The 24,607-nt window shown below is 37.6% G+C and overlaps 1 protein-coding gene across 2 annotated transcripts in view; it reads right to left on the reverse strand.

Moving 5' to 3' along the window:
* The window catches only part of C1H17orf58 (chromosome 1 C17orf58 homolog), a 96,614-nt gene that overhangs the window by 68,331 nt on the left and 3,676 nt on the right, over positions 1 to 24,607 (reverse strand). Inside the window, exon 1 of one of the 2 annotated variants that reach the window (XM_053696454.1) lies at positions 3,237 to 3,409. The exons of the other annotated variant lie outside the window; for it this stretch is intronic. Coding sequence (XP_053552429.1) covers positions 3,237 to 3,300 — 64 coding nt within the window. The 5' untranslated portion in view covers positions 3,301 to 3,409. Of the gene's footprint in view, positions 1 to 3,236; positions 3,410 to 24,607 lie in introns of those variants that run through there. 2 annotated transcript variants of the gene reach the window in all.

Here is a 24,607-nt window from a genome sequence, read left to right on the forward strand (position 1 = left end):
AAACTACAAATATCTATCTAAAAATACAATTAAATAAACTAAACTAAATTACAAAAACAAACAAACACTAAATTACAAAAAATAAAAAAAATTACAAGATTTTTAAGCTAATTACCCCTATTCTAAGCCCCCTAATAAAATAATAAAGCCCCCCAAAATAAAAAAATTCCCTACCCTATTCTAAATTAAAACAAGTTCAAAGCTCTTTTACCTTACCAGCCCTTAAAAGGGACTTTTGTGGGGGCATGCCCCAAAGAAAACTGCTCTTTTGCCTGCAAAAAAAAACACAATACCACCCCCCAACATTACAACCCACCACCCACATACCCCTAATCTAACCCAAACCCCCCTTAAATAAACCTAACACTACCCCCCCTGAAGATCTCCCTACCTTGTATTCACCCCGCCGGGCAGAACTCCTGATCCGATCCGGGCGATGTGTTCCAGCAAACGGCAGTGAAGTCTTCTTCCATCCGGGCGATGTCTTGAAGCAAGCGGCAGAGAGTCTTCTTCCATCGGCGACGTCTTCAAGCAAATCGGCATCTTCAATCTTCTTACTTCGCTCCTCCGCCGCGGAGCATCCTTCCGGCACGACGACTTCCCGACGAATGAGGTTCCTTTAAATGACGTCATCCAAGATGGCGTCCGTCGAATTCCGATTGGCTGATAGGATTCTATCAGCCAATCGGAATTAAGGTAGAAAAATCTGATGGGCTGATTGAATCAGCCAATCAGATTCAAGTTCAATCCGATTGGCTGAACCAATCAGCCAATCAGATTGAACTTGAATCTGTAATGTTGGGGAAAAATGATAGAAAACTGGGTACTGGCAGACAGCCGCCAGTACCTAATATGGTGGAAACTCGGTAGAGGGGGGAGGGTTAGAGAGCTTTTGGGAGGGATCAGGGAGGTGGGAAGGTAAGGGGGTAATCATACACTGAAGTAAATATTAATAATAATAAAAAAAAAAAAGGTCTAAAACTGCTTTCTAGCAGACTGTGACCGGTGGGGGGTGAGGGAGGGAAGAGAGCTGTTTGAGAGGAATCACGTAGGGATCAGGGGGTGGGAAGTGTCTGGTGGGAGGGTAATCTCTACACTAAAGCTAAAATTAACTTTACAAGCTACCTGATTAACCCCATTCACTGTTGGGAATAATAAAAGTGTAGTGTGCAGCTGCAATGTGCGGTCTCCTAATTACCAAAAAGCAATGGAAAATCCATATATATCTGCTATTTCTGAACTAAGGGGATCACAGAGAAGCTTTTACAACAATTTGTGCCATGATACCTAAAGTTTGTTAAAAAGTTAACGATTTTTTTATTTGATCACTTTGGGCAGTGAAATGGTGGCATGAAATATGCCAAAATGGGCCTAGATCAATACTTTGGGTTGTCTACTAAAAAAAAAATATATATATAGTTTTGAAAGGTAAATAAAAAAAACAAGGATCTATTTCTTAAATGAAGTGATGGCAAAAATGCTAAAAATGCTCTGGTCTTTTGGGGAAGTTTTAGTCTGAAATGCCCGGTGCTTAAGGGGCTAAGAGAAAAACAATTTTACAGTACACTCTCCCTTTAATACTTAGCTCTTCATAATATAATTTTCTCTGATGTGCGTGTAGGAGAACCAGAAACCTGGATGGAATTCGATTTTGGAACCTCCATATTTCATACATATTCTATAGGAAGATCTCATTAAATAAATATGAATAATATTAATTTTCCTTAATGGAAATGTTTAACTGCAACAACAACAAAAATTATTATAAACTTTATAATAATCATGCGAAATGGTCAGGATCTAACTATAAATTATATGAATACAGGTGGCCCTCGTTTTACAACGGTTCAATTTACACCGTTTCTGAATAACAACCTTTTTTTCCAGTCATGTGACTGCTATTGAAAAGCATTGAGAAGCAGTGCATTGATTAAAATAGCCAGTAGGTGGAGCTGTCCGCTTGTGTTGCAGCAAAGCCAAGCAAGCTGAAATTAATCAGTTTAACCAGACCTGAGCTATCGAGCAGATTTCAAAGGAACAAGATCTTTGTGTCTATAAATCAGTCCAGATTGGAATGCATAGAAAGAACTGTTTGCAGAAAAATGCAAGTGAAGTCTGTGTTGTGTGATTTTTTTATTAGGTTTATAATGCTGTTTAGCAAAAGTTTTTGTTCATTTAACTTAGTTTAATTATATATTCTGTGTTGTGTGATTATTTTATTAGGTTTATAATGCTGTTTAGCATTTAAAGTCTTCATTTCAAAGCTTTAAAAATAATGTATTAGGTGTTACTTATGACAATTTTGAGAGGGGCCTGGAACCTATCTCCCCCACTTCCCATTGACTTACATTATAAACTGGGTTTCAATTTACAACGGTTTACAACCATTCGATTTACAACCATTCCTTCTGGAACCTAACCCCGGCGTAAACTGAGGGCTACCTGTATGTCTATTTTTAGTCTGCTTCAGTGAATTCATTTTTCACCTACTTATACATTTATCTATCAGTTGGTGCTGTTCAAATAACTGATAATAATTTATAAAAGTGATCTACTTTAATTAGGTAACCTGCATTTAAACTACTGAAGTATTGACAAGAAATCAGGCAGAAAAGAAGTTTTAACTTTTATCTCATAGTTTTAAAAAAAACACATTTTACATTGTATCCACATTATATGAATATATATCTGCTATTTCTGGACTAAGGGGATCACAGAGAAGCACAGACAACACACACTTACAGTATGTATGTAAGTATATATATATATATATATATATATATATATATATATAAAATAAAAATGTATACATGTGTCTATATACAGTATATATATATATATATATATATATATATATGCACACACACAACATGCACATAAACCTATAGTTTTAGTAAATATTATAGAACCTTATGAAATATATATGAAATACCAGCTTTACAAAGTAAACTTAAATAAATATATATTTATAAATTGGAGCAGCAACAATTTCTAGAAATATACTATGTGTGTATATATATTTATGCACATATACATATAGTGTTAGTATTGTACAACCTTATAATATATAGAATTGAATTAAAACAATGGTTGTTTGGTCATTTTACTTTAATCACACTCACTTTAAAAAGAATGCAGAACATTATGCCCCAAATGATTTATCTTTAATAAAGGGATTATAATACCATATATATTTTTTATATTACAGCAGGAACAATATCTAGGAATATACTCACCTTCTGCTACAGCTCTGGATGGGACCGCACAAAAGAGTAGGAGCCAAAGGGAAGGTGTTATCATTTTAGCAGCGTTCAGTAACTGGGATGCAGATTTGATTTGTTCAGGGCTTTTCTTTCTACATGCTAATGAGGGGCAGCCTTTGGGGAAGCATGAATGAATCACTGGACAAGCCAGTGAAGCAGGACAAAACTGCACAAATTCTTGTTAACCTTTCTTAATAGCCTACAGGGCATCCACAAACATTCTCATGAATTCAAGTCCCTTTGTATAGATGTTTGCTCCCCTTAAATTTGTTTTATGACAGCGTAAATACCCTGTGCAATCACTTTTTATTCTTAGACCATTTACACTGGTTTTATCGCTTATTTACCAAAGTAGTACAGAGTTATTGTGCATATAATATTCTTTTCAAATGAAGAATTAAATCACTGTACCACACAGCATCAGACTTTGGGCCGGATTACAAGTGGAGCGCTATTTAACGCTAACCAAAAGCACGTAAAAAGCCGACCTTACAATATCACGCGCGCCATAACGTATTCCCCCATAGAAGAGCACACTACTTGTGCGCATGTTATTGAAAACAATGGATTGTGGATTCAACAAGCAAAACTAGCATTTTCCAAATACAAAATCTAGAAGAATTTCCCATACATTTAATACCTTGAAGCTGGTATAACAATTCATATCAAGGGGAAACCAGGTTTACAGTACAGTGTCCATTTAATTTGCAAAAATGCTTCTATCAAAGGTTATCACAACTCTTACTGAGCGCAAGTTGCACCAAGTATATGTGTGTGTGTGTCACATTACTTTCTAATGCATTATCTGATTATGCCTCACTATTGACCCTCAAAGCATAGGCAAGATGTGAATGTGAGTGCATGATAGTTTGCATGCTCAGTAATCACTAAATTACTTCTATGCAAATCTGGAATTGCACTACTTTGCACTTGAAATTTGTTTTTAAATCTGTTTAAAGGGACATGAAACTCAAAAATATTCTTTCATAATTCAGACAGAGCACACATTTTTAAACAACTTTCCAATTTACTTCTGTTGTAAATTTTTTTCTCATTCACTTGGTATCCTTTGTTGAAGGAGCAGCAATGCACTATTGGGAGCTAGCTGAACACATTGGCAAGCCAATGACAAGAGTTATACATGTGCAGCCACAAATTAGCAGCTAGCTTTCACCTCCTGAGCCTACCTAGGTATACTTTTGAACAAAGGATATCACGAGAATTAAGCCAATAAGATAATAGAAATAAATAGGAAAGTTGATTGATCTGAATCATGAGGAACAATATTTGGGTTTCATGTTCCTTTAACTTAACAGTAGATGATAATAGTTGTTATTAATGGTAATGTGAACTTCATACATATAAAAGATCATTATTTAAATATTTAAACATATCAAACCCTGTAATAACACTAGCCTAGATTATGTGTTTTGCGTTAGAGGCTGTGCGGTGCTAACGAGCAGTTTATGCTCACCGCTCACTTACAGACAGCGCTGGTATTATGGGTTTTTACAAACCCGGCGTTAACCGCAAAAAAGTGAGCGAAGAGCAAAATTTTGCTCCACATCTCACCTCAATACCAGCGCTGCTTACGTTAGCGGTAAGCTGGTAAAATGTTCTTGTGCACGATTTCCCCATCGGTATCAATGGGGGAGAGCCGGCTGAAAAAAAAACTAACACCTGCAAAAAAGCAGCCTAAAGCTCCTAACGCAGCCCCATTGATTCCTATGGGGAAAATACATTTATGTCTACACCTAACACCCTAACATGAACCGCGAGTCTAAACACCCCTAATCTTACACTTATTAACCCCTAATCTGCTGCCCTCCGACATCGCCGACACCTGCATTATATTATTAACCCCTAATCTGACGCTCCGGACACCGCCGCCACCTACATTATACTTATGAACCCCTAATCTGCCGCCCCCAACATCGCCAACACCTACATTTTATTTATTAACCCCTACTCTGCCGCCCCCAATGTCGCTGCAACCTACCTACATTTATTAACCCCTAATCTGCCACCCCCAACGTCGCCGCCACTATAATAAATTTATTAACCTCTAAAGCTAAGACTAACCCTAACCCTAACACCCCCTAACTTAAATATAATTAAAATAAATATAAATAAAATTACTACAATTAACTAAATAATTCCTATTTAACCCCTTAATGACCGGACCATTTTTCAATTTTCTTACCCTTAATGACAATGGCTATTTTTACATTTCTGCAGTGTTTGTGTTTAGCTGTAATTTTCCTCTTACTCATTTACTGTACCCATACATATTATATACCGTTTTTCTCGCCATTAAATGGACTTTCTAAGGATACCATTATTTTCATCATATCTTATAATTTCCTATAAAAAAAAATATAAAATATGAGGAAAAAATTGAAAAAAACACACTTTTTCTAACTTTGACCCCCAAAATCTGTTACACATCTACAATCACCAAAAAACACCTATGCTAAATAGTTTCTAAATTTTGTCCTGAGTTTAGAAATACCCAATGTTTACATGTTCTTTACTTTTTTTGCAAGTTATAGGGCCATAAATACAAGTAGCACTTTGCTATTTCCAAACAACTTTTTTTCAAAATTAGCGCTAGTTACATTGGAACCCTGATATCTGTCAGGAATACCTGAATATCCCTTGACATGTATATATTTTTTTTTAGAAGACAACCCAAAGTATTGATCTAGGCCCATTTTGGTATATTTCATGCCACCATTTCACCGCCAAATGTCATCAAATAAAAAAAAAGTTCACTTTTTCACAAATTTTGTCACAAACTTTAGGTTTCCCACTGAAATTATTTACAAACAGCTTCTGCAATTAAGGCACAAATGGTTGTAAATGCTTCTTTGGGATCCCCTTTGTTCAGAAATAGCAGACTTATATGGCTTTGTGGTTGCTTTTTGGTAAGTAGAAGGCCGCTAAATGCTGCTGCGCACCACACGTAAATTATGCCCAGCAGTTAAGGGGTTAAATTAGGTAGCTTGTAGGGAGCTTGCAGGGTTAATTTTAGCTTTAGGGTAGAGATCAGCCTCCCACCTGACACATCCCACCCCCTGATCCCTCCCAAACAGTTCTCTTCCCTCCCCCACCCCACAATTGTCCCCGCCATCTTAAGTACTGGCAGAAAGTCTGCCAGTACTAAATAAAAGTAGTTTTTATTTTTTTTAATAAAAAAAAATAAAATGTTTTAGCTGTGATGGACTCCTGCCTTAGCCCCAACCTCCATGATCCCCCCCCCCAGCAATCTAACCCTCTCCCCTACCTAATTGCCGCCATCTTGGGTACTGGCAGCTGTCTGCCAGTACCCAATTTGCCCCCCAAAAAAGTGTTTTTAATTATTTTTTATTACTAATTTATTTTTTTCTGTAGTGTAGCAGCCCCCCACAATACCCCAACCCCCTCCCCCTCCCAGATCCTCATATATATATATTTCCCCCCCTCTTCCCACTCATTGGTGTCAGTGTCAGTATTTCCCCCCCTCTTCCCACTCATTGGTGTCAGTGTCAGTATTTCCCCCCCTCTTCCCACTCATTGGTGTCATTGGTGTCAGTAGGTGATCGCGGGCGTGCGCGCGCACCCGCGCGCGCACGCGCACGCGCATGCGCGCCCCCGCACGCTCCCGGCACCCGGCGTGCACATTGCACTAACAGGAGCCGGATGCCGGGTAGCGATGGGCCGCCCACCCGCCTCCCAGTTGCGCTCCCACCCACCAACGAACCGGCCGCATCGCTACCGGTGCAGAGAGGGCCACAGAGTGGCTCTCTCTGCATCGGATGCTTTCTAAGGGTATTGCAGGATGCCTCAATATCGAGGCATCACTGCAATACCCTGAGAGCTGCTGGAAGCGATTGCGATCGCTTCCAGCACTCTCTTAGACAAGTGACGTACCAGGTACGTCCATTGTCACTAACTGCAAGTTTTTGCAGGACGTACCTGGTACGTCACTTGTCATTAAGGGGTTAAAACTAAATACTTACCAATAAAATAAACCCTAAACTAGCTACAATATAACTAATAGTTACATTGTAGCTAGCTTAGGGTTTATTTTTATTTTACAGGCAACTTTATATTTATTTTAACTAGGTAGAATAGTTATTAAATAGTTATTAACTATTTAATAACTACCTAGTTAAAATAAAGACAAATTTACCTGTAAAATAAAACCTAACCTAAGTTACAATTGCAACTAACACTACACTACAATTAAATTAATTACCTAAATTAAATACAATTAATTACTATTAAATCTAAAGTACAAAAAACCCCCACTAAATTACAGAAAATAATAAAGAAATTACAAGATTTTTAAACTAATTACACCTAATCTAATCCCCCTAACAAAATAAAAAAGCCCCCCCAAAATAAAAAAAGCCCTACCCTACACTACATTACAAATAGTCCTTAAAAGGGCCTTTTGCGGGGCATTGCCCCAAAGTAATCAGCTCTTTTACCTGAAAAAAGAGTACAATTCTCCCCCCCAACATTAAAACACACCACCAACACAACCAACCCTACTCTAAAACCCAACCAATACCCCCTTAAAAAAACCTAACACTAACCCCTTGAAGATCACCTTACCGGGAGACGTCTTCACCCAACCGGGCAGAAGTGGTCCTCCAGACGGGCAGAAGTCTTCATCCAACCGGGCAGAAGTGGTCCTCCAGACGGGCAGAAGTCTTTATCCAGATGGTATCTTCTATCTTCATCCATCCAGCGCCGAGCGGGTCCATCTTCAAGACATCTGACGCGGAGCATCCTCTTCTTTTCACGGCCGACGACTGAATGAAGGTTCCTTTAAATGACGTCATCCAAGATGGCGTCCCTTCAATTCCGATTGGCTGATAGAATTCTATCAGGCAATCGGAATTAAGGTAGAAAAAATCCTATTGGCTGATGCAATCAGCCAATAGGATTGAACTGGCATTATATTGGCTGATTGGAACAGCCAATAGAATGCCAGCTCAATCCTATTGGCTGATTGGATCAGCCAATAGGATTGAACTTCAATCCTATTGGCTGATTGCATCAACCAATAGGATTTTTTCTACCTTAATTCCGATTGGCTGAATTCTATCAGCCAATCGGAATTGAAGGGACGCCATCTTGGATGACATCATTTAAAGGAACCTTCATTCAGTCGTCGGCCGTGGAAAGAAGGGGATGCTCCGCGTCAGATGTCTTGAAGATGGACCCGCTCCGCGCCGGATGGATGAAGATAGAAGATGCCGTCTGGATGAAGACTTCTGCCCGTCTGGAGGACCACTTCGCCTGGCTTTGTTGAGGACTTCGGCCTGGTTTGGTGAAGATGTCTCACGGTAAGGTGATCTTCAGGGGGTTAGTGTTTTTTATTTTGTTAGGGGGATTAGAGTAGGTGTAATTAGTTTAAAAATCTTGTAATTTCTTTGTTATTTTCTGTAATTTAGTGGGGGGGGTTTTGTACTTTAGATAATTTTATTTAATTGTAATTAATTGTATTTAATTTAGTTAATTTATTTAATTATAGTGTAGTGTTAGGTGTTAGTGTAACTTAGGTTAGGTTTTATTTTACAGGTAAATTTGTCTTTATTTTAATTAGGTAGTTATTAAATAGTTAATAACTATTTAATAACTATTCTACCTAGTTAAAATAAATACCTGGTAAATAATTTGCCTGTAAAAAAAAAATGAACCCTAAGCTAGCTACAATGTAACTATTAGTTATATTGTAGCTAGCTTAGGGTTTATTTTACAGGTAAGTATTTAGTTTTAAATAGGAATTATTTAGTTAATTGTAGTGATTTTATTTATATTTATTGTAATTATATTTAAGTTAGGGGGGGTTAGGGTTAGGGTTAAACTTAGGTTAAGGGGTTAATACATTTAATAGAGTGGTGGCGACGTTAGGGGCGGCAGATTAGGGGTTAATAAATGTAGGTAGGTGGCGGCGATGTTAGGGACAGCAGATTAGGGGATAATAATATTTAACTAGTGTTTGCGATGCGGGAGTGTGGCGGTTTAGGGGTTAATATATTTATTATAGTGGCGGCGATGTCCGGTTTGGCAGATTAGGGGTTAAAATATTGATTTTAGTGTTTGCGATGTGGAGGGGGCCTCGGTTTCGGAGTTAATAGGTAGTTTATGGGTGTTAGTGTACTTTTTAGCACTTTAGTTAAGAGTTTTATGCTATGGCGTTGTAGTGTAAAACTTTTAACTACTGACTTTTAAATACGGTACCAGTCTTGACAGGAGAGGGTCTACCGCTCACTTTCGGTCAGACTCGTAATACCGGCGCTATGCAAGTCCCATTGAAAATATAGGATACGCAATTGACGTAAGTGGATTTGCGGTATTTCCGAGTCTGGCCAAAAAAGTGGGTGGTACACCTGTACCTGCAAGACTCGTAATACCAGCGGGCGTTAAAAAGCAGCGTTAGGACCTCTTAACGCTGCTTTTTAACCCTAACGCACAACTCGTAATCTAGGCCACTATTTTTCTACAGTCTCGCAATAAATTAACATACTAGGCAAGTATAAAAATGTTTCGAATACATAACATTTTGTTTGCTGCAACTGTCATTTTCTGTTCACTTCCAATTCTCAGACTTGGAAAACCCACAATTTCCAAACTTGAATTACAAGAAAACTGATGGAAATAATTAACGAAGAGCAAAAACTAACAAAAATACAGCACTAATACCCTCTAGCCAATAAATATAAAGTACAAAATTAATTATATCCCAAAAATATCATATAACATATAAATGTTTGCTGTAAAAGATAAAAAAAAAGTCCTTCTTGGATGATCTTTATAAAAGAGTATCTTTGATTCTTGCCAACAAGGATAAAGAGCAATACAATCAAATCACAAACTATAAATTCCACAGGTGTAGATACAATTTCCTCAAATTCTCAATGTGAGAAATAAGTGTTGCAGCTCTTTCTGTATATAATGTCCCGTAACATCAATCAAATCTAGAAAATGATATCAAATAGAAGAGCACGACTCAAGTTAAAAGTATAAATCTTTTGGGGAATAGTGGACTGTAACTTAGAAGTTATGTAAAATTGATAACCGAAAAATAAATATAAAATAGGTCAGTAGTAGACACTTGCTTCTCTCCTACCAGTCTCCTTGGAACAGGCCTCCAGCTGCTCACCATTCTCCCTGGGGAAAGCCTCCAGCAGCTAAGCTATCTGCTATTCCTGGTGGTCATCCTCAAAACAATCGAGTGGAATGCCAGTATGTTTAAAGAGAGCCACCAAGGTCACAGTTAATACAGAAGCCTAGGGTTAAAAGACTTCCTCTACGCGTTTTGTTCCACTACATCAGAACTTTCTCAAGAGTCTGAATATGTATCTGTATGTAAAAATACAAACGGATTCGAAACAGAATAAATACACAATATGGGTAATAAAAATCCCTATATAAAAGAAACACAGATATATTCTAATGTAGTTAAAATTATGTAAAATTTCACATCACATAACCATAATTGATAGAAATGTACACCCTCTACTCTCTATTTATGTGAAAGAAACATACATCTTGCAAACTTTAAAAAATATATACATTCATATTGGACAAATGGAAACATCATAAATATACAAAGATACACTACTGTCTGGTGATAAAACATCCTATATCAGAAGAGCCTAAATATATCTGGATCTAAGTTTAGCCCCTATGGTTGTAAACTACCCGTTTATTCCAAAAGGATTCCCATTGTCTAAGCTTTTATTGCTAATATCTAAAAACTTGCATCTATCTAGATTCTTAACTTGTTCCTTTGTGGTATATAACAGAGCTGTATAATGTTCCTTTTCCAGAAATCTTTTTAAAAAAAATGTTTAAAAATTGCTGGCAAGTATTTTAAAATAATTTTAAAAACTAAGCAAAATTAGTTACATAGCCATGCTGTCTGGAGTAGTCTGATCAACCTTCCTTTTCAGTGTTTAGCATCAGAAACACAGGCATTATATTTCAACTGAGTTCACAGTAGCTTAATTGCTTCTAGGCCTACTCCAGCAGATAATGAATGTTAAAGTCTTGCATTCTACCAAAACAAAGGAGGATATAGATACAGCAATAGAAGGAATTGTGTGGGGGAGTTAGAGCTGTACAATTCAGAAACTTAAAAGAAAGGGTTAATGGTGAGGCACTGTAGTATAAATTTGCAGGTAAAGTAATTAAAGTACATATTATTATATTTTGTCTCTATCCCAACTTGTTTTATGTCCCTTTAAGGATTCACTAATTAGGTATTATTAATACATAGATGATATTATTATCATTTGGCGGGGTAATATTTATGAAGTGGGTGAATCTGTAAATTATATTAACAACAATGACTTGAAATTGAAATTTTCATCTAATGAATTAATTCATTTTTTAGATCTAATTCTATACCACAACACCAACATCAATAAGGTGTCTGTAAGAAGTTTTAGAAAGTAGACAGATATAAAAAATTTATTGAATGCTAAGAGTGGTCATCTTAAATGCTGGATTAAACAATATCCGTTGGATCAATTCCAACACATAAGACGTAATTGTACTGACCTGGGTAAATTTGAATGTAAAACATCATCGCTATTTACAGAATGTTTTATGGAAAAGGGATATGATCCAGCTCTGTTATATACAAGTAAGTAAAGAATCTAGATATAGGTGAACTTTGAGATATAAGCAATACAAAAGAAAGAAAAATATTAGCATCTAAATCACCCAAAGAACAGTATACTAAGTTTATTACCATTTATAGTGAGAAACATCACAGCATTAAGAAGGTCTTTACTATACATTGGAAGATCTTGGCTTCAGAGCTCGGTTTCAGCAAGTGGATAGGTAATAAACCAGACATTGTTTTCAGGAAAAATAAGGATTTGAAAAATAATTAAGCTCCTACAACATTGAGACCAGTAATGAATAAACCAGCAACTACATGGTTAACATAGATTGTACCAGGTTTGTACAAGTGCAAACACTATGCTGCATGTGTCCGTATGTTCATTTGAGAAGCATAGCGTATCTGATCATTTCAAGACCGTACATAACAGTTAAACAGCAGGTCTGGAAATAAAAATAGTTGAATGGAGATTGAACCCAGTATGGGATACAAATAGATTACTTAGACCTAGAGAATGGGAAACCTATTGGATTAAACAGTTTGGTAGTTTACAACCACAGGGGCTAAATATAGATCTAGATATCCAGGCTTTTCTGATATAGGATGTTTCATCAGCAGACAATAGTGTATCTTTGTATATTTATGATGTTTCCATTTGTACAATATGAATGTATATATTGTTTTAAGTTAGCAAGAAGTATGTTTCCTTCACATTAGTATCTGAGAGTAAAGGGTGAACACCCTATCAAATATTTTTCTGTGATGTGAAGTTTTACATAATTTTAACTACATTAGATTATATTTGTGTGTCTTTTATGAAAGGGTTTGTATTATCCATATTTTGTATTCATACCATTTTTAATCCATTTGCATTTTTATATATTTATATACTTTTACGTACTTATAGCTACTTTACACGGAACTTTACCACTTTAAGGGCTAGGTTCCCATTTGAGTTGTTTGGTGTACAAATAACAGGACACCACAGGGACTATCTCTAAGGGTACCAGGAACCAGACAGAGATATAAAATCCTAAATTAATCACACCTTTATTTAACCCCTTAATGACCGGACCATTTTTCAATTTTCTTACCCTTAATGACAATGGCTATTTTTACATTTCTGCAATGTTTGTGTTTAGCTGTAATTTCCCTCTTAATCATTTACTGTACCCACACATATTATATACCGTTTTTCTCACCATTAAATGGACTTTCTAAAGATACCATTATTTTCATCATATCTTATAATTTACTATAAAAATAAATATAAAATATGAGGAAAAAATGGAAAAAAACACACTTTTTCTAACTTTGACCCCCAAAATCTGTTACACATCTACAACCACCAAAAAACATCCATTCTAAATAGTTTCTAAATTTTGTCCCGAGTTTAGAAATACCCAATGTCTGCATGTTCTTTGCTTTTTTTTGCAAGTTATAGGGCAAAAAATACAAGTAGCACTTTGCTATTTCCAAACCACTTTTTTTTAAAATTAGCGCTAGTTACATTGGAACACTGATATCTTTCAGGAATCCCTGAATATCCCTTGACATGTATATATTTTTATTTAGAAGACATCCCAAAGTATTGATCTAGGCCAATTTTGGTATATTTCATGCCACCATTTCACCACCAAATGCGATCAAATAAAAGAAATTGTTGATTTTTTCACAATTTTTTTCACAAACTTTAGGTTTCTCTCTGAATTTATTTACAAACAACTTATGCAATTATGGCATAAATGGTTGTAAATTCTTCTCTGGGATTCCCTTTGTTCAGAAATAGCAGACATATATGGCTTTGGCGTTGCTTTTTGGTAATTAGAAGGCCGCTAAATGCCGCTGCACACCACACGTGTATTATGCCCAGCAGTGAAGGGGTTAATTAGGGAGCTTGTAGGGAGCTTTTAGGTTTAATTTTAGCTTCAGTTTAGTGTAGTAGACAACCCCAAGTATTGATCTAGGCCCATTTTGGTATATTTCATGCCACCATTTCACCGCCAAATACGATCAAATAAAAAAAACTGTTACATTTTTCACAATTTTAGGTTTCTCACTGAAATTATTTACAAACAGCTTGTGCAATTATGGCACAAATGGTTGTAAATGCTTCTCTAGGATCCCCTTTCTTCAGAAATAGCAGACATATATGGCTTTGGCTTTGCTTTTTGGTAATAATAAGGCCGTTAAATGCTGCTGCGCACCACACTTGTAATATGCCCAGCAGTTAAGGGGTTAATTAGGTAGCTTGTAGGGTTAATTTTTAGCTTTAGTGTAGAGATCAGCCTCCCACCTGACACATCCCACCCCCTGATCCCCCCATGACCCCCCTCAAACAGCTCTCTTCCCTCCCCCACCTCACAATTGCCATCGCCATCTTAAGTACTGGCAGAAAGTCTTTAATTTATTTTTATACAGTGTGCAGTGATTGATCCCCCTTACCCCACAACCGCCCTGATCCCCCCCCATACATTTCCCTAACCATCCCCATCTACCTATTTGCCGCCATCTTGGGTACTGGCAGCTGTCTGCCAGTACCCAATTTGCCCCCAAAAATTGTTTTATTTTACTTTTTTATATTAAAAATTGTGCTTTCTGTAGTGTAGCAGGCCCCCCCTGAACAATCTACATACCTCCCCCTCCCAGATCCCTTACTAAACAACTGAGACACCACTTAATCGGCATCAGTTTTTTTTTTACTTAACTGCATATTTTGCACACCCAGGTAAGTCTAAAATGGCAGCCAAGATAAAAAAGCAGCAAAAAACTATTGAGGTCATGGTGAAACCCTGACACTATCAGACTCTTGAGAAAGTTCCCTCTCAGCGGAACGAAACACGTAGAGAAAATCTGTTCATCCCAGGCTTCTGTAGCAACTGTGAGCTGGCATCTTGGCGGCTCTCTTTGAATGTACTGGCATTCCACTTGATAGTTTTGGGGATGACCACCAGGAATAGCAGACAGCCGAGTGGGTGAAGGCTTTACCCAGGAAGGGACCGGTAGGAGAGTACCAAGTGCCTACTACTGACATGTTTTATATTTGTATTTCGGCTAGCAATTTTATATATCTTGTAAGTTACTGTCCACTAGCAGGACTATTCCCAATAAATTAATACTTTTTTTTTTTGTTAACAAGCTTTATAAATTAAGAATTGTAAATGTACAGTAACAAGAAATAATGCACAGAAATATGAGCCAAACACATATATAGGCCCAATTCCAATCAGTACATTATAAAAAGAAAAAGAAATGAAAAACAAACATGAAGTTGGGATTCTGCACCCAACAATTTGTCTTAAACAATCTTTCTGTGGAAACAGAAATCTTCTCAGTTTCCATTAATCCAATGATTTGTATTCCCTTAATGAGCTTGCAATTTTTAATATTAACTAAATCAAACAGTAACTATACAGTAAGAAATATAATATATAACATATCCATTTGTCATTAATAAAAAAAAATAAACTGAAAGTTTATAGCAGGTAGAAAAAGAGAGGTGGAGAAGAGAGAAAAAAAGAAGGGGGAATAGGGGGGCTGTACTGTCCATATCATCTAAACCATTTGCGTTGGAAAATTGGTGATCTAATATTGGGGTGGTGTAGCAGAAGAGCACCACATAACAGGTACAACAGGATAAATATGTATATAAAAATGTATGTAATGTATACACAATATAAAATCAGTCAAAGGAATTCCAATGAGTAAAAGCACAAAAAAATCCCAGAAAAGTGCATTTTTTTCAAAAACATAATTTATGTAAGAACTTACCTGATAAATTCATTTATTTCATGGTGGCGAGAGTCCACGAGCTAGTTACTGATGGGATATACATTCCTACCAGGAGTTTCCCAAACCTCGAATGCCTATAAATACACCTCCCTCCTCACTCATACCTCAGTTTAACGTATAGCCAAGTTAGTGAGGTGTATAAAAGTAAAAAGCATAAAAAAGAGGAACAGGATAAATAATGTGCTTTATACAAAAAATCATAACCCGCAAAAATGGGTGGGTCCCGTGGACTCTCGCCACCATGAAAGAAATTAATTTATCAGGTAAGTTCTTACATAAATTATGTTTTCTTTCATATAGGTGGCGAGAGTCCACAAGCTAGTTACTGATGAGATATAATACCCAAAATATGGAAGTCCACAAGTAACTATAGAGTATAGAGGGTGGGATAAAATAAAAACAGCTATTTCCGCTGAAAAATGAAATCCAAAAAATAATGATGTTTCCTTAAAAATTCAAAAAAACTTAAATCATAGGCATTAGAATTAAACTGAGACAGCTGCCTGAAGAACTTTTCTACCAAAAGCTGCTTTTGAAGAAGCAAAAACATCAAAATGGTAAAATGTTGTAAATGTATGCAAAGAAGACCAAGTGGCTGCTTTGCAGATTTGATCAACTGAAGCTTTATTCTTAAAAGCCCAAGATGTGGCAACTGATCTTGTAGAATGAGCTGTTATTCTCTGAGGCGGAGACTGCCCCACCTCCAAATAAGCTTTGTTAATCAGAAGTTTCAACCAAGATACCAAAGAAATGCAGAGGCTTTCTGACCTTTTCTGGAACCAGAAAAAATAACAAATAGTCTTTGTGAAATCTTTAGTAGCCTCAACATAATATTTCAAAGCTCTTACCACATCCACAAGGAAGGAACAATAAGTTCCCTATTAGAATTCACAACTTTAGGCAAAAATTTATTTAAAGGAAGTCCAGCAAAACAGCTATATCTTGATCGAAAAATCAGATAAGGAGACTCGCAAGAGAGAGCAGACAATTCAGAAACTCTTCTAGAAGAGATAGCCAAGAGAAATAACACTTTCCAAGAAAGTAGTTTAATGTCCAAAGAATGCATAGGCTCAAAAGGAGGAGCCTGCAAAGTCTTTAATACCATATTTAGACTCCAAGGAGGAGAGATAGTCATAGTTTTAATAACTGGTTTGATACAAGTCAAAGCCTGTATGAAACAGTAAACATCAGGAAGATTAGCAATCTTTCTGTGAAATAAAACAGAAAAAGCAGAGATTTGTTCTTTCAAAGTATTGGCAGACAAACCTTTATCCAAACAATCCTGAAGAAACGGTAGAATCCTAGGAATTATAAAACAATGCCAAGAATAATCATGAGTGGAACACCATGAAATATAGGTTTTCCAAACCTTGTGATATATTTTCCTTGAAATAGGCTTACAAGCCTGTATCATAGTGTTAATCACAGAGTCAGAGAAACTTCTATAACTAAAGACCAAGCGTTCAATTTCCATGCCTTAAAATTTAGAGATTTGAGATCCAGATGGAAAAACGGGCCTTGAGACAGAAGGTCTGGTCTTAAAGGAAGTGACCAAGGTTGGCAACTGGACATTCAGACAAGTTCTGCATACCAGAACCTGTGAGGCCATGCTGGTGCTATCAGAAAAACATAAGATTGTTTAATTATAATCTTTAAGAGCACTCTTAGAAGAAGAACAAGAGGTGGAAGAATTTAAGCAGGTTGGTAAAACCATGGAACTACTAGAGCATCCATCAATTCCGCCTGAGGATCCCTGGAACTGGAGAGGTATCTGGGAAGTTTCTTGTTTAGATGACAGGTCATCAGATCTATGTCGGGAAGACCCCACATCTGCACAATCTGATAGAACACATCTGGATGGAGAGACCACTCCCCCGGATGTAGAGTCTGATGGCTGAGATAATGCACTTCCCAATTGTCTACACCTGGTATATGAATTACAGTGATTAGACAAAAGTTGGATTCCACCCAAGAAAGTATTAGAGATATTTTTTTCATTGCTAGGGGACTGCGAGTCCCCCCTTTATGATTGACATATGCCACTGTTGTGACATTGTCTGTTTGAAACCGAATATACAATTCTCTCTTTAATAGAGGCCAAGCCTGAAGAGCTCTGAAAATAGCACAGAGTTCTAAGATATTGATTGGTAACCTCACCTCTCGAGGATTCCAAACTCCTTGTGCTGTCAGAGACCCCCAAACAGCTCCCCAACCTGTGAGACTTGCATCTGTTGTGATCACAGTCCAGGTAGGACGAACATAGGAGGCCCCTTGAACAATAAGGTGACTCAAGTCAGAGGGAGTTTAGTGTTGGGATTTAAGTATATCAGTTGTGATATCTGAGTATAATCCCTGCACCATTGGTGCAACATGCAAAGTTGTAGAGGTCTCATATGAAAACGATCAAAAGGGATCACGTTCGATGCTGCAATCATGAGGCCTAAAACTTCCATGCACATAGCCATTGAAGGGAATGATAGAGACTGAAGGTTTAGACAAGCTGATCCAATCTCAAACATCTCTTTTCTATTAGGGACAGAGTCATGGACAATGAATCTATCTGGAAACCTAAAAAGGTGACCTTTGTCTGAGGAATCAAGAAATTCTTTGGTAAATCAATCCTCCAACCATGTCTTTGAAGAAACAAAGAGATTCTGCCAAATGAAAAGATTGAGCAAGTACCAATAAATCGTACAAATAAGGAAACACCTCAATACCCTGCTCTCTGATTACAGATATTTGGTCACCTAGAACTCTTGAGAATATTCTTGGTGCTGTTGCAAGGCCAAACGGAAGAGCGACAAATTGGTAATGCTTGTTTAAAAAAGAGTATTTTAGAAATCGATAGTGATCTGAATGAATCGGAATGTAAAGGTAAGCGGCCTGTAAGTCTATTGTGGACATGAAGTGACCTTGCTGAACAAAAGGCAGAATAGTCCTTATAGTAACCATCTTGAAAGTTGGGACTCTTACAAAACGATTTAAAGTTTTCAGATCTAAAATTGGTCTGAAAGAATTTTCCTTCTTTGGTACAATGAATAGATTTGAATAAAACCCCAATCCTTGTTCCTGCTGTGGAACTGGGACAATTACTCCTGAAAGTTCTAAATCTGAAACACATTTCAGAAAGGCTTGAGCTTTTACTGGGTTTTTTGGTACATGGGTAAGAAAGAAGAAGGGAGGTCTTATTCTGAATCCTATTCAATATCCCTGAGAAATTATATTCTGAATCCCCTGATTTTGGATAGAGTCTGTCCAAACTCTGTGAAATAGCTTACGTCTGCCCCCTACCAGAAGAACTGGCTTGAGGCCCGCACCTTCATAGAGGTTTAGGGGCAGGATTTGGTTTCTTATAAGGCTTGGATTTATTCTAATTCGGAGATGGTCTCCAATTAGAGCCAAAGGCTTTAGGGGAAGGAGTGGTTGTCTGTTCTATAATCTGACGAAAGGAACAAAAACGATTGGGAGCTTTAAATTTACCCTTAGATTCTTGTCTTGGGGCAGAAAACCTCCCTTCCCCTAGTGATAGTGGAAATAATAGAATCCAATTGAGATCCAAAAAGATTATTTACTTTGAAAAGAAAGAGATGGCAATCTTGTTTAGATACCATGTCAGCATTCCAAGATTTAAGCCATAAAGCTCTTCTAGTAAGAATAGCTAAAGACAAAGATTTTATGTTATGTTTTACAACATCAAAAGATAGCATCAAAAATAAAATGAGTTGCATGTTGAAGTCAGAGAATAATGTTAGATAATTCTGGGTCTAAAGACAACTGCTGAGCTAAACTGTCGAACCAAAATATAGAGGCAGCAGCAACATCAGCGATAGATATAACTGGTCTAAGAATATAGCCAGTATGCAAATATGCCCTTCTAAGATAAGATTCAAGTTTTCTATCTAAAGGGGAAACAAAAGAAGTGCTGTCTTCTGTAGGAATAGTAGTACATTTAGCAAGGGTGAAAATAGCCCCATCGACTTAAGGGACTGTTTCCCAAAGTTCCAAATTAGCAATAGGTAAAGGATACAATTTTTAAAACCTAGAAGAATATTTAAAATAAGTACCAGGCTTAGACCATTGTTTTACAATGAGATTAGAGATAGCATCTGGAATAGGAAATACTTTAGGAGTAATAACAGTAGTCTTTAATACATAATTTAAACAATTACTAGGTCTAACATCAGGAGTTTTAGGCTCCTCAGTCCCTAAAGTAAATAATACTTCCTTAAAAAGAGGACAAATAAATTCAATTTTAAACAAAAAAGAAGATTTGTCAATCTCTGTCGCTAAATTAAAGTTACAATTATTAACTAAATAATATCTATTGAAAACTAAATACATACTTACCTGTAAAATAAAGCCTAAGCTAGATACTATATAACTAATAGTTATATTGTAGCTAGCTTAGGTTTTATTTTTATTTCACAGGTAAGTTTGTATTTATTTTAATTAGGTAGACTAGTTAGTAAATAGTTATTAACTATTTACTAACTACCTAGTTAAAATAAATACAAACTTACCTGTGAAATAAAACCTAAGCTGACTTACATTAAAACCTACAATTGCAAAAAATAAAAAACACTAAAATTAAAAAAAATTAAAAACCTACCATTACAAAAAATAACAAACGAAATTTTACAAATTAATAAAAATTATTCCTATTCTAATACCCTTTTAAAAAAATAAAAATCCTACCCCAAAATAAAAAACCCTAATCTATAATAAACTACCAAGGGCCCTTAAAAGGGCCTTAAAAGGGTCTTTTATAGGGCATTACCCTAAAGAGTTCTTTCCCTACAAAAGAAAAACAAACACCCCCTAACAGTATACAAACCCCTACCCCCCAAATCCACAAAATAAAAATAAAGTAAAACCTAATCAACCGATTGCTCTGAAAAAGACCTACTAACTAACTGGAGGGAGAGTATCTGGAGACAAGATCTGAGATGTAGGGGCGGGCAGTGCAGTTGAGGGCTTTGTATGTCATAGTGAGAATGTTGTGTTTAATCCTTGAGGCAAGAGGAAGCCAGTGAAGGGATTGGCAGAGAGGTGCAGCAGATGAAGAGTGACGTGTAAGGAAGATGAGCCTGGCAGAGGCATTCATTATGGATTGTGAAAGAGCTAGGCAACATCTAGGGAGACCAGAGAGGATGGAGTTGCAGTAGTCGAGGCATGAAAGGATGAGAGAGAGAGTTAAAATCTTAGATGTGTCTTGTGTAAGGAAATGTCTAATTTTAGAGATGTTTTTAAGGTGGAAGCAGCAGGCTTTAGCCAAGGACTGAATGTGAGGAGTGAAAGAAAGAAATTAGTCAAGTGTGACTTCAAGACATTGGGCATGCGTGGTAATGATGGAGTTATCAAAAGTTATAGAGAAATGGGGGGTGTAGATTTTGAAAGAAGTGGGAAAAATAAGGAGCTCAGTTTTGGAGAGATTTAGTTTAAGGTAGTGAGAGGACATTCAAGATGAAATATGAGCCAATTAGTGACCCGGGTTAGCAAGGAAGAAGATAGGTCTGGTGCAGAGAGATAGATTTGGGTGTCATCGGCATACAAATTATATTGAAACTCATAGGGACCAAGGACAGAGCCTTGCGGTACCCCAACAGAAAGTGGTGACGGGGCATAGGATGCTCGAAGTAGGGATAAGGGGGAGACTGGACAAGAAGGGGTTAATAAGCACTCATTCCTATGATTATTAATAACTATGTTGAAGTATTCAACTACTGTGAGAGAATATAATTAAGTTAAAACTTATATTTTATTAAACCACTGTTTAAAAAAAGAGAGTGTTGATAACACTCCACCACAACTAGGTTGCCCATTCATTGGTAATAGTGTGGAGTGGTAGTGTGGGGCAACCTAGTTGTGGTGGAGTGTTATCAACACTCTCTTTTTTTAAACAGTGGTTTAATAAAATATAAGTTTTAACTTAATTATATTCTCTCACAGTAGTTGAATACTTCAACAAAGTTATTAATAATCATAGGAATGAGTGCTTATTAACCCCTTCTTGTCCAGTCTCCCCCTTATCCCTACTTCGAGTATCTATAACAAGGGTTAGCACCAGGGAATATTACATCCCTTTTTTCCTATCATATTACTTTCACAGTGCCAGATTTATTTGTTTCTCTACAGGGGCATAGGATGCCCCAGCGAAGGCTACACTAAAGGTATGGTTAGATAGATAGGAAGAGAACCACAAGAGAGCTGTGTCTCAAATGCTGAAGGATTGGAGGTTTTGGAGTAAAAGAGGGTGGTCGAGAGTATTAAAAGCTGCAGACAGATCAAGGAGGATAAGCAGAGAGAAGTGGCCTTTGGATTTTGCTGTAAGTAGGTTGTTGGTAACCATAAACAATTGCTGTCTTTGTGGAGTGATGGAGACAAAATCCAGATTACAGTGGGTCAAGGAGGGAGTTTAATGTAAGGAAATCAGATAGATGTGTATATACAAGATTTTCAAGAAGCTTTGAGGCAAGAGGAAGTAGGGAAATAGGGCGGTAGTTGGAAGGGGAGGTTGGATCGAGAGAAGGTTTTTTGAGGATAGGTATGACCAGTGCATGTTTTAGAGATGAGGGAAATATACCAGTACTGAGGGAGAGGTTGAAGATGTGTGTGAGTATAGGGGTAAGGGTAGAAGAGAGGGAGGGGAGTAGCTGTGAGGGGATGGGGTTGAAGGGACAGGTAGTGAGGTGAGAGGATAGTATAAGGGCAGAAACTTCTTCCTCAGTAACAGGGGCGAAAGAGCCAAATTTATGGCTATTTGGGTTTTGTATGATTGTGAGCTTTTGAGGGGGTGGGAGATTGGTAGTATGTTGAGAGCTGATTTAATTTCTGATAGAGTCAATTTTGTTATTGAAGTAGCTGGCGAAATCTTGAGCTGAGAGAAAAGTTGTATTAGGAGGTGGGGGTTGGCAGAGAAGAGTATTAAACGTGAAGAAAAGACTTTTGGGTTTGAGGAAAGAGTAGAGAAGTAATGTTGCTTATAAAGATTAAGGGCAGAATATTAGGAGTTCAAGATGAACTTGTAGTGAAGAAAGTCAGCTGAACTCCTAGATTTTCTCCAGTGTCGCTCAGCAGTACGGGAACATCTGCTCAGGTACCGTGTCAGAGGAGTATGCCAGGGCTGAGGATGAGAGTGTGGTTTCCGAGCTATGGTAGGTGGGACCAGATTATCAAGGACCGATGTAAGGGTGAGTTATAGTGGCAGATAGATTGGTCAGGGCAGGAAAAGGAGGGGATGGAAGAGAGGAGAGGTTTGAGAGCTAGAGAGCTGTTGCTGGTCTAATGACTTAATGCTTATGTGAAGTTTGGTGTAAGGGGTAGAAGGAGGGAGAGTTGTAGGGAGGGATGTGATGTTGCAAGTGAGGAGATGATGGTCAGAAAGAGGAAAAGGAGAGTTTGTAAAATTTGAGATAGTGCATCGATAGCTGAAAATCAGATCAAGGGAGTGACCATCTTTATGAGTGGGAGAGTCAGTCCATTCTGACAGGCCGAAAGAGGAAGTGAGTTGCAGAAGTTGTTTTGCAGAGTAGACAGTGGGATTGTCAAGAGGGATGTTGAAGTTGACAAGAATTACAGCAGGGGTGTCTGAAGAAAGGAAATAAGGTAGCCAGGCAGCAAAGGGATCTAGAAATTGAGTTAAGGAGCCAGGGGGCGGTATATGACTGCCACACGTATAGAGAGGGGAGAGAATAAGCGAATCATGTGTTCTTCAAATGAAGAAAATGTGAGGAAAGAGAAGGGCTGTATTTGTTGAAAGGTGCAACAAGAGGAAAGTAAAATATCAACACCACCTCCCTGTCTATTACCAGACCTAGGAGTGTGGCTGAAGTGGAGACACCCATATGACAGTGCAGCAGTGGATTCTGTGTCTGAAGCAGAGAGCCAGGTTTATGTGAGAGCCAGAAGGTTGAGAGAGTGGGAGATAAAGAGGTCTTGGATATAAGTGAGCTTGTTGCAAAGGGGGTGGTGGCTTCAGATGCAAGAGGAATGAGATTAAGGTCACCAGAGTTTTGTTTTTGAAGTCTATTAAAAGGCACACATGGTTGTGCATTGCTAGGAAGTTGTGGGGGACCAGGATTAGGGGAGATGTCACCAGTAGCTAGTATGAGCAAAAGGGTGAGTGACATGAGATTAAAGGGAGTGCAGAATTATTAGGCAAATGAGTATTTTGACCACATCATCCTCTTTATGCATGTTGTCTTACTCCAAGCTGTATAGGCTCGAAAGCCTACTACCAATTAAGCATATTAGGTGATGTGCATCTCTGTAATGAGAAGGGGTGTGGTCTAATGACATCAACACCCTATATCAGGTGTGCATAATTATTAGACAACTTCCTTTCCTTTGGCAAAATGGGTCAAAAGAAGGACTTGACAGGCTCAGAAAAGTAAAAAATAGTGAGATATCTTGCAGAGGGATACAACACTCTTAAAATTGCAAAGCTTCTGAAGCGTGATCATCGAACAATCAAGCGTTTCATTCAAAATAGTCAACAGAGTCGCAAGAAGCGTGTGGAAAAACCAAGGCGCAAAATAACTGCCCATGAACTGAGAAAAGTCAAGCGTGCAGCTGCCAAGATGCCACTTGCCACCAGTTTGGCCATATTTCAGAGCTGCAACATCACTGGAGTGCCCAAAAGCACAAGGTGTGCAATACTCAGAGACATGGCCAAGGTAAGAAAGGCTGAAAGACGACCACCACTGAACAAGACACACAAGCTGAAACGTCAAGACTGGGCCAAGAAATATCTCAAGACTGATTTTTCTAAGGTTTTATGGACTGATGAAATGAGAGTGAGTCTTGATGGGCCAGATGGATGGGCCCGTGGCTGGATTGGTAAAGGGCAGAGAGCTCCAGTCCGACTCAGACGCCAGCAAGGTGGAGGTGGAGTACTGGTTTGGGCTGGTATCATCAAAGATGA

Source organism: Bombina bombina, chromosome 1 (assembly GCF_027579735.1).
Source record: "Bombina bombina isolate aBomBom1 chromosome 1, aBomBom1.pri, whole genome shotgun sequence".
Taxonomy (NCBI): domain Eukaryota; kingdom Metazoa; phylum Chordata; class Amphibia; order Anura; family Bombinatoridae; genus Bombina; species Bombina bombina.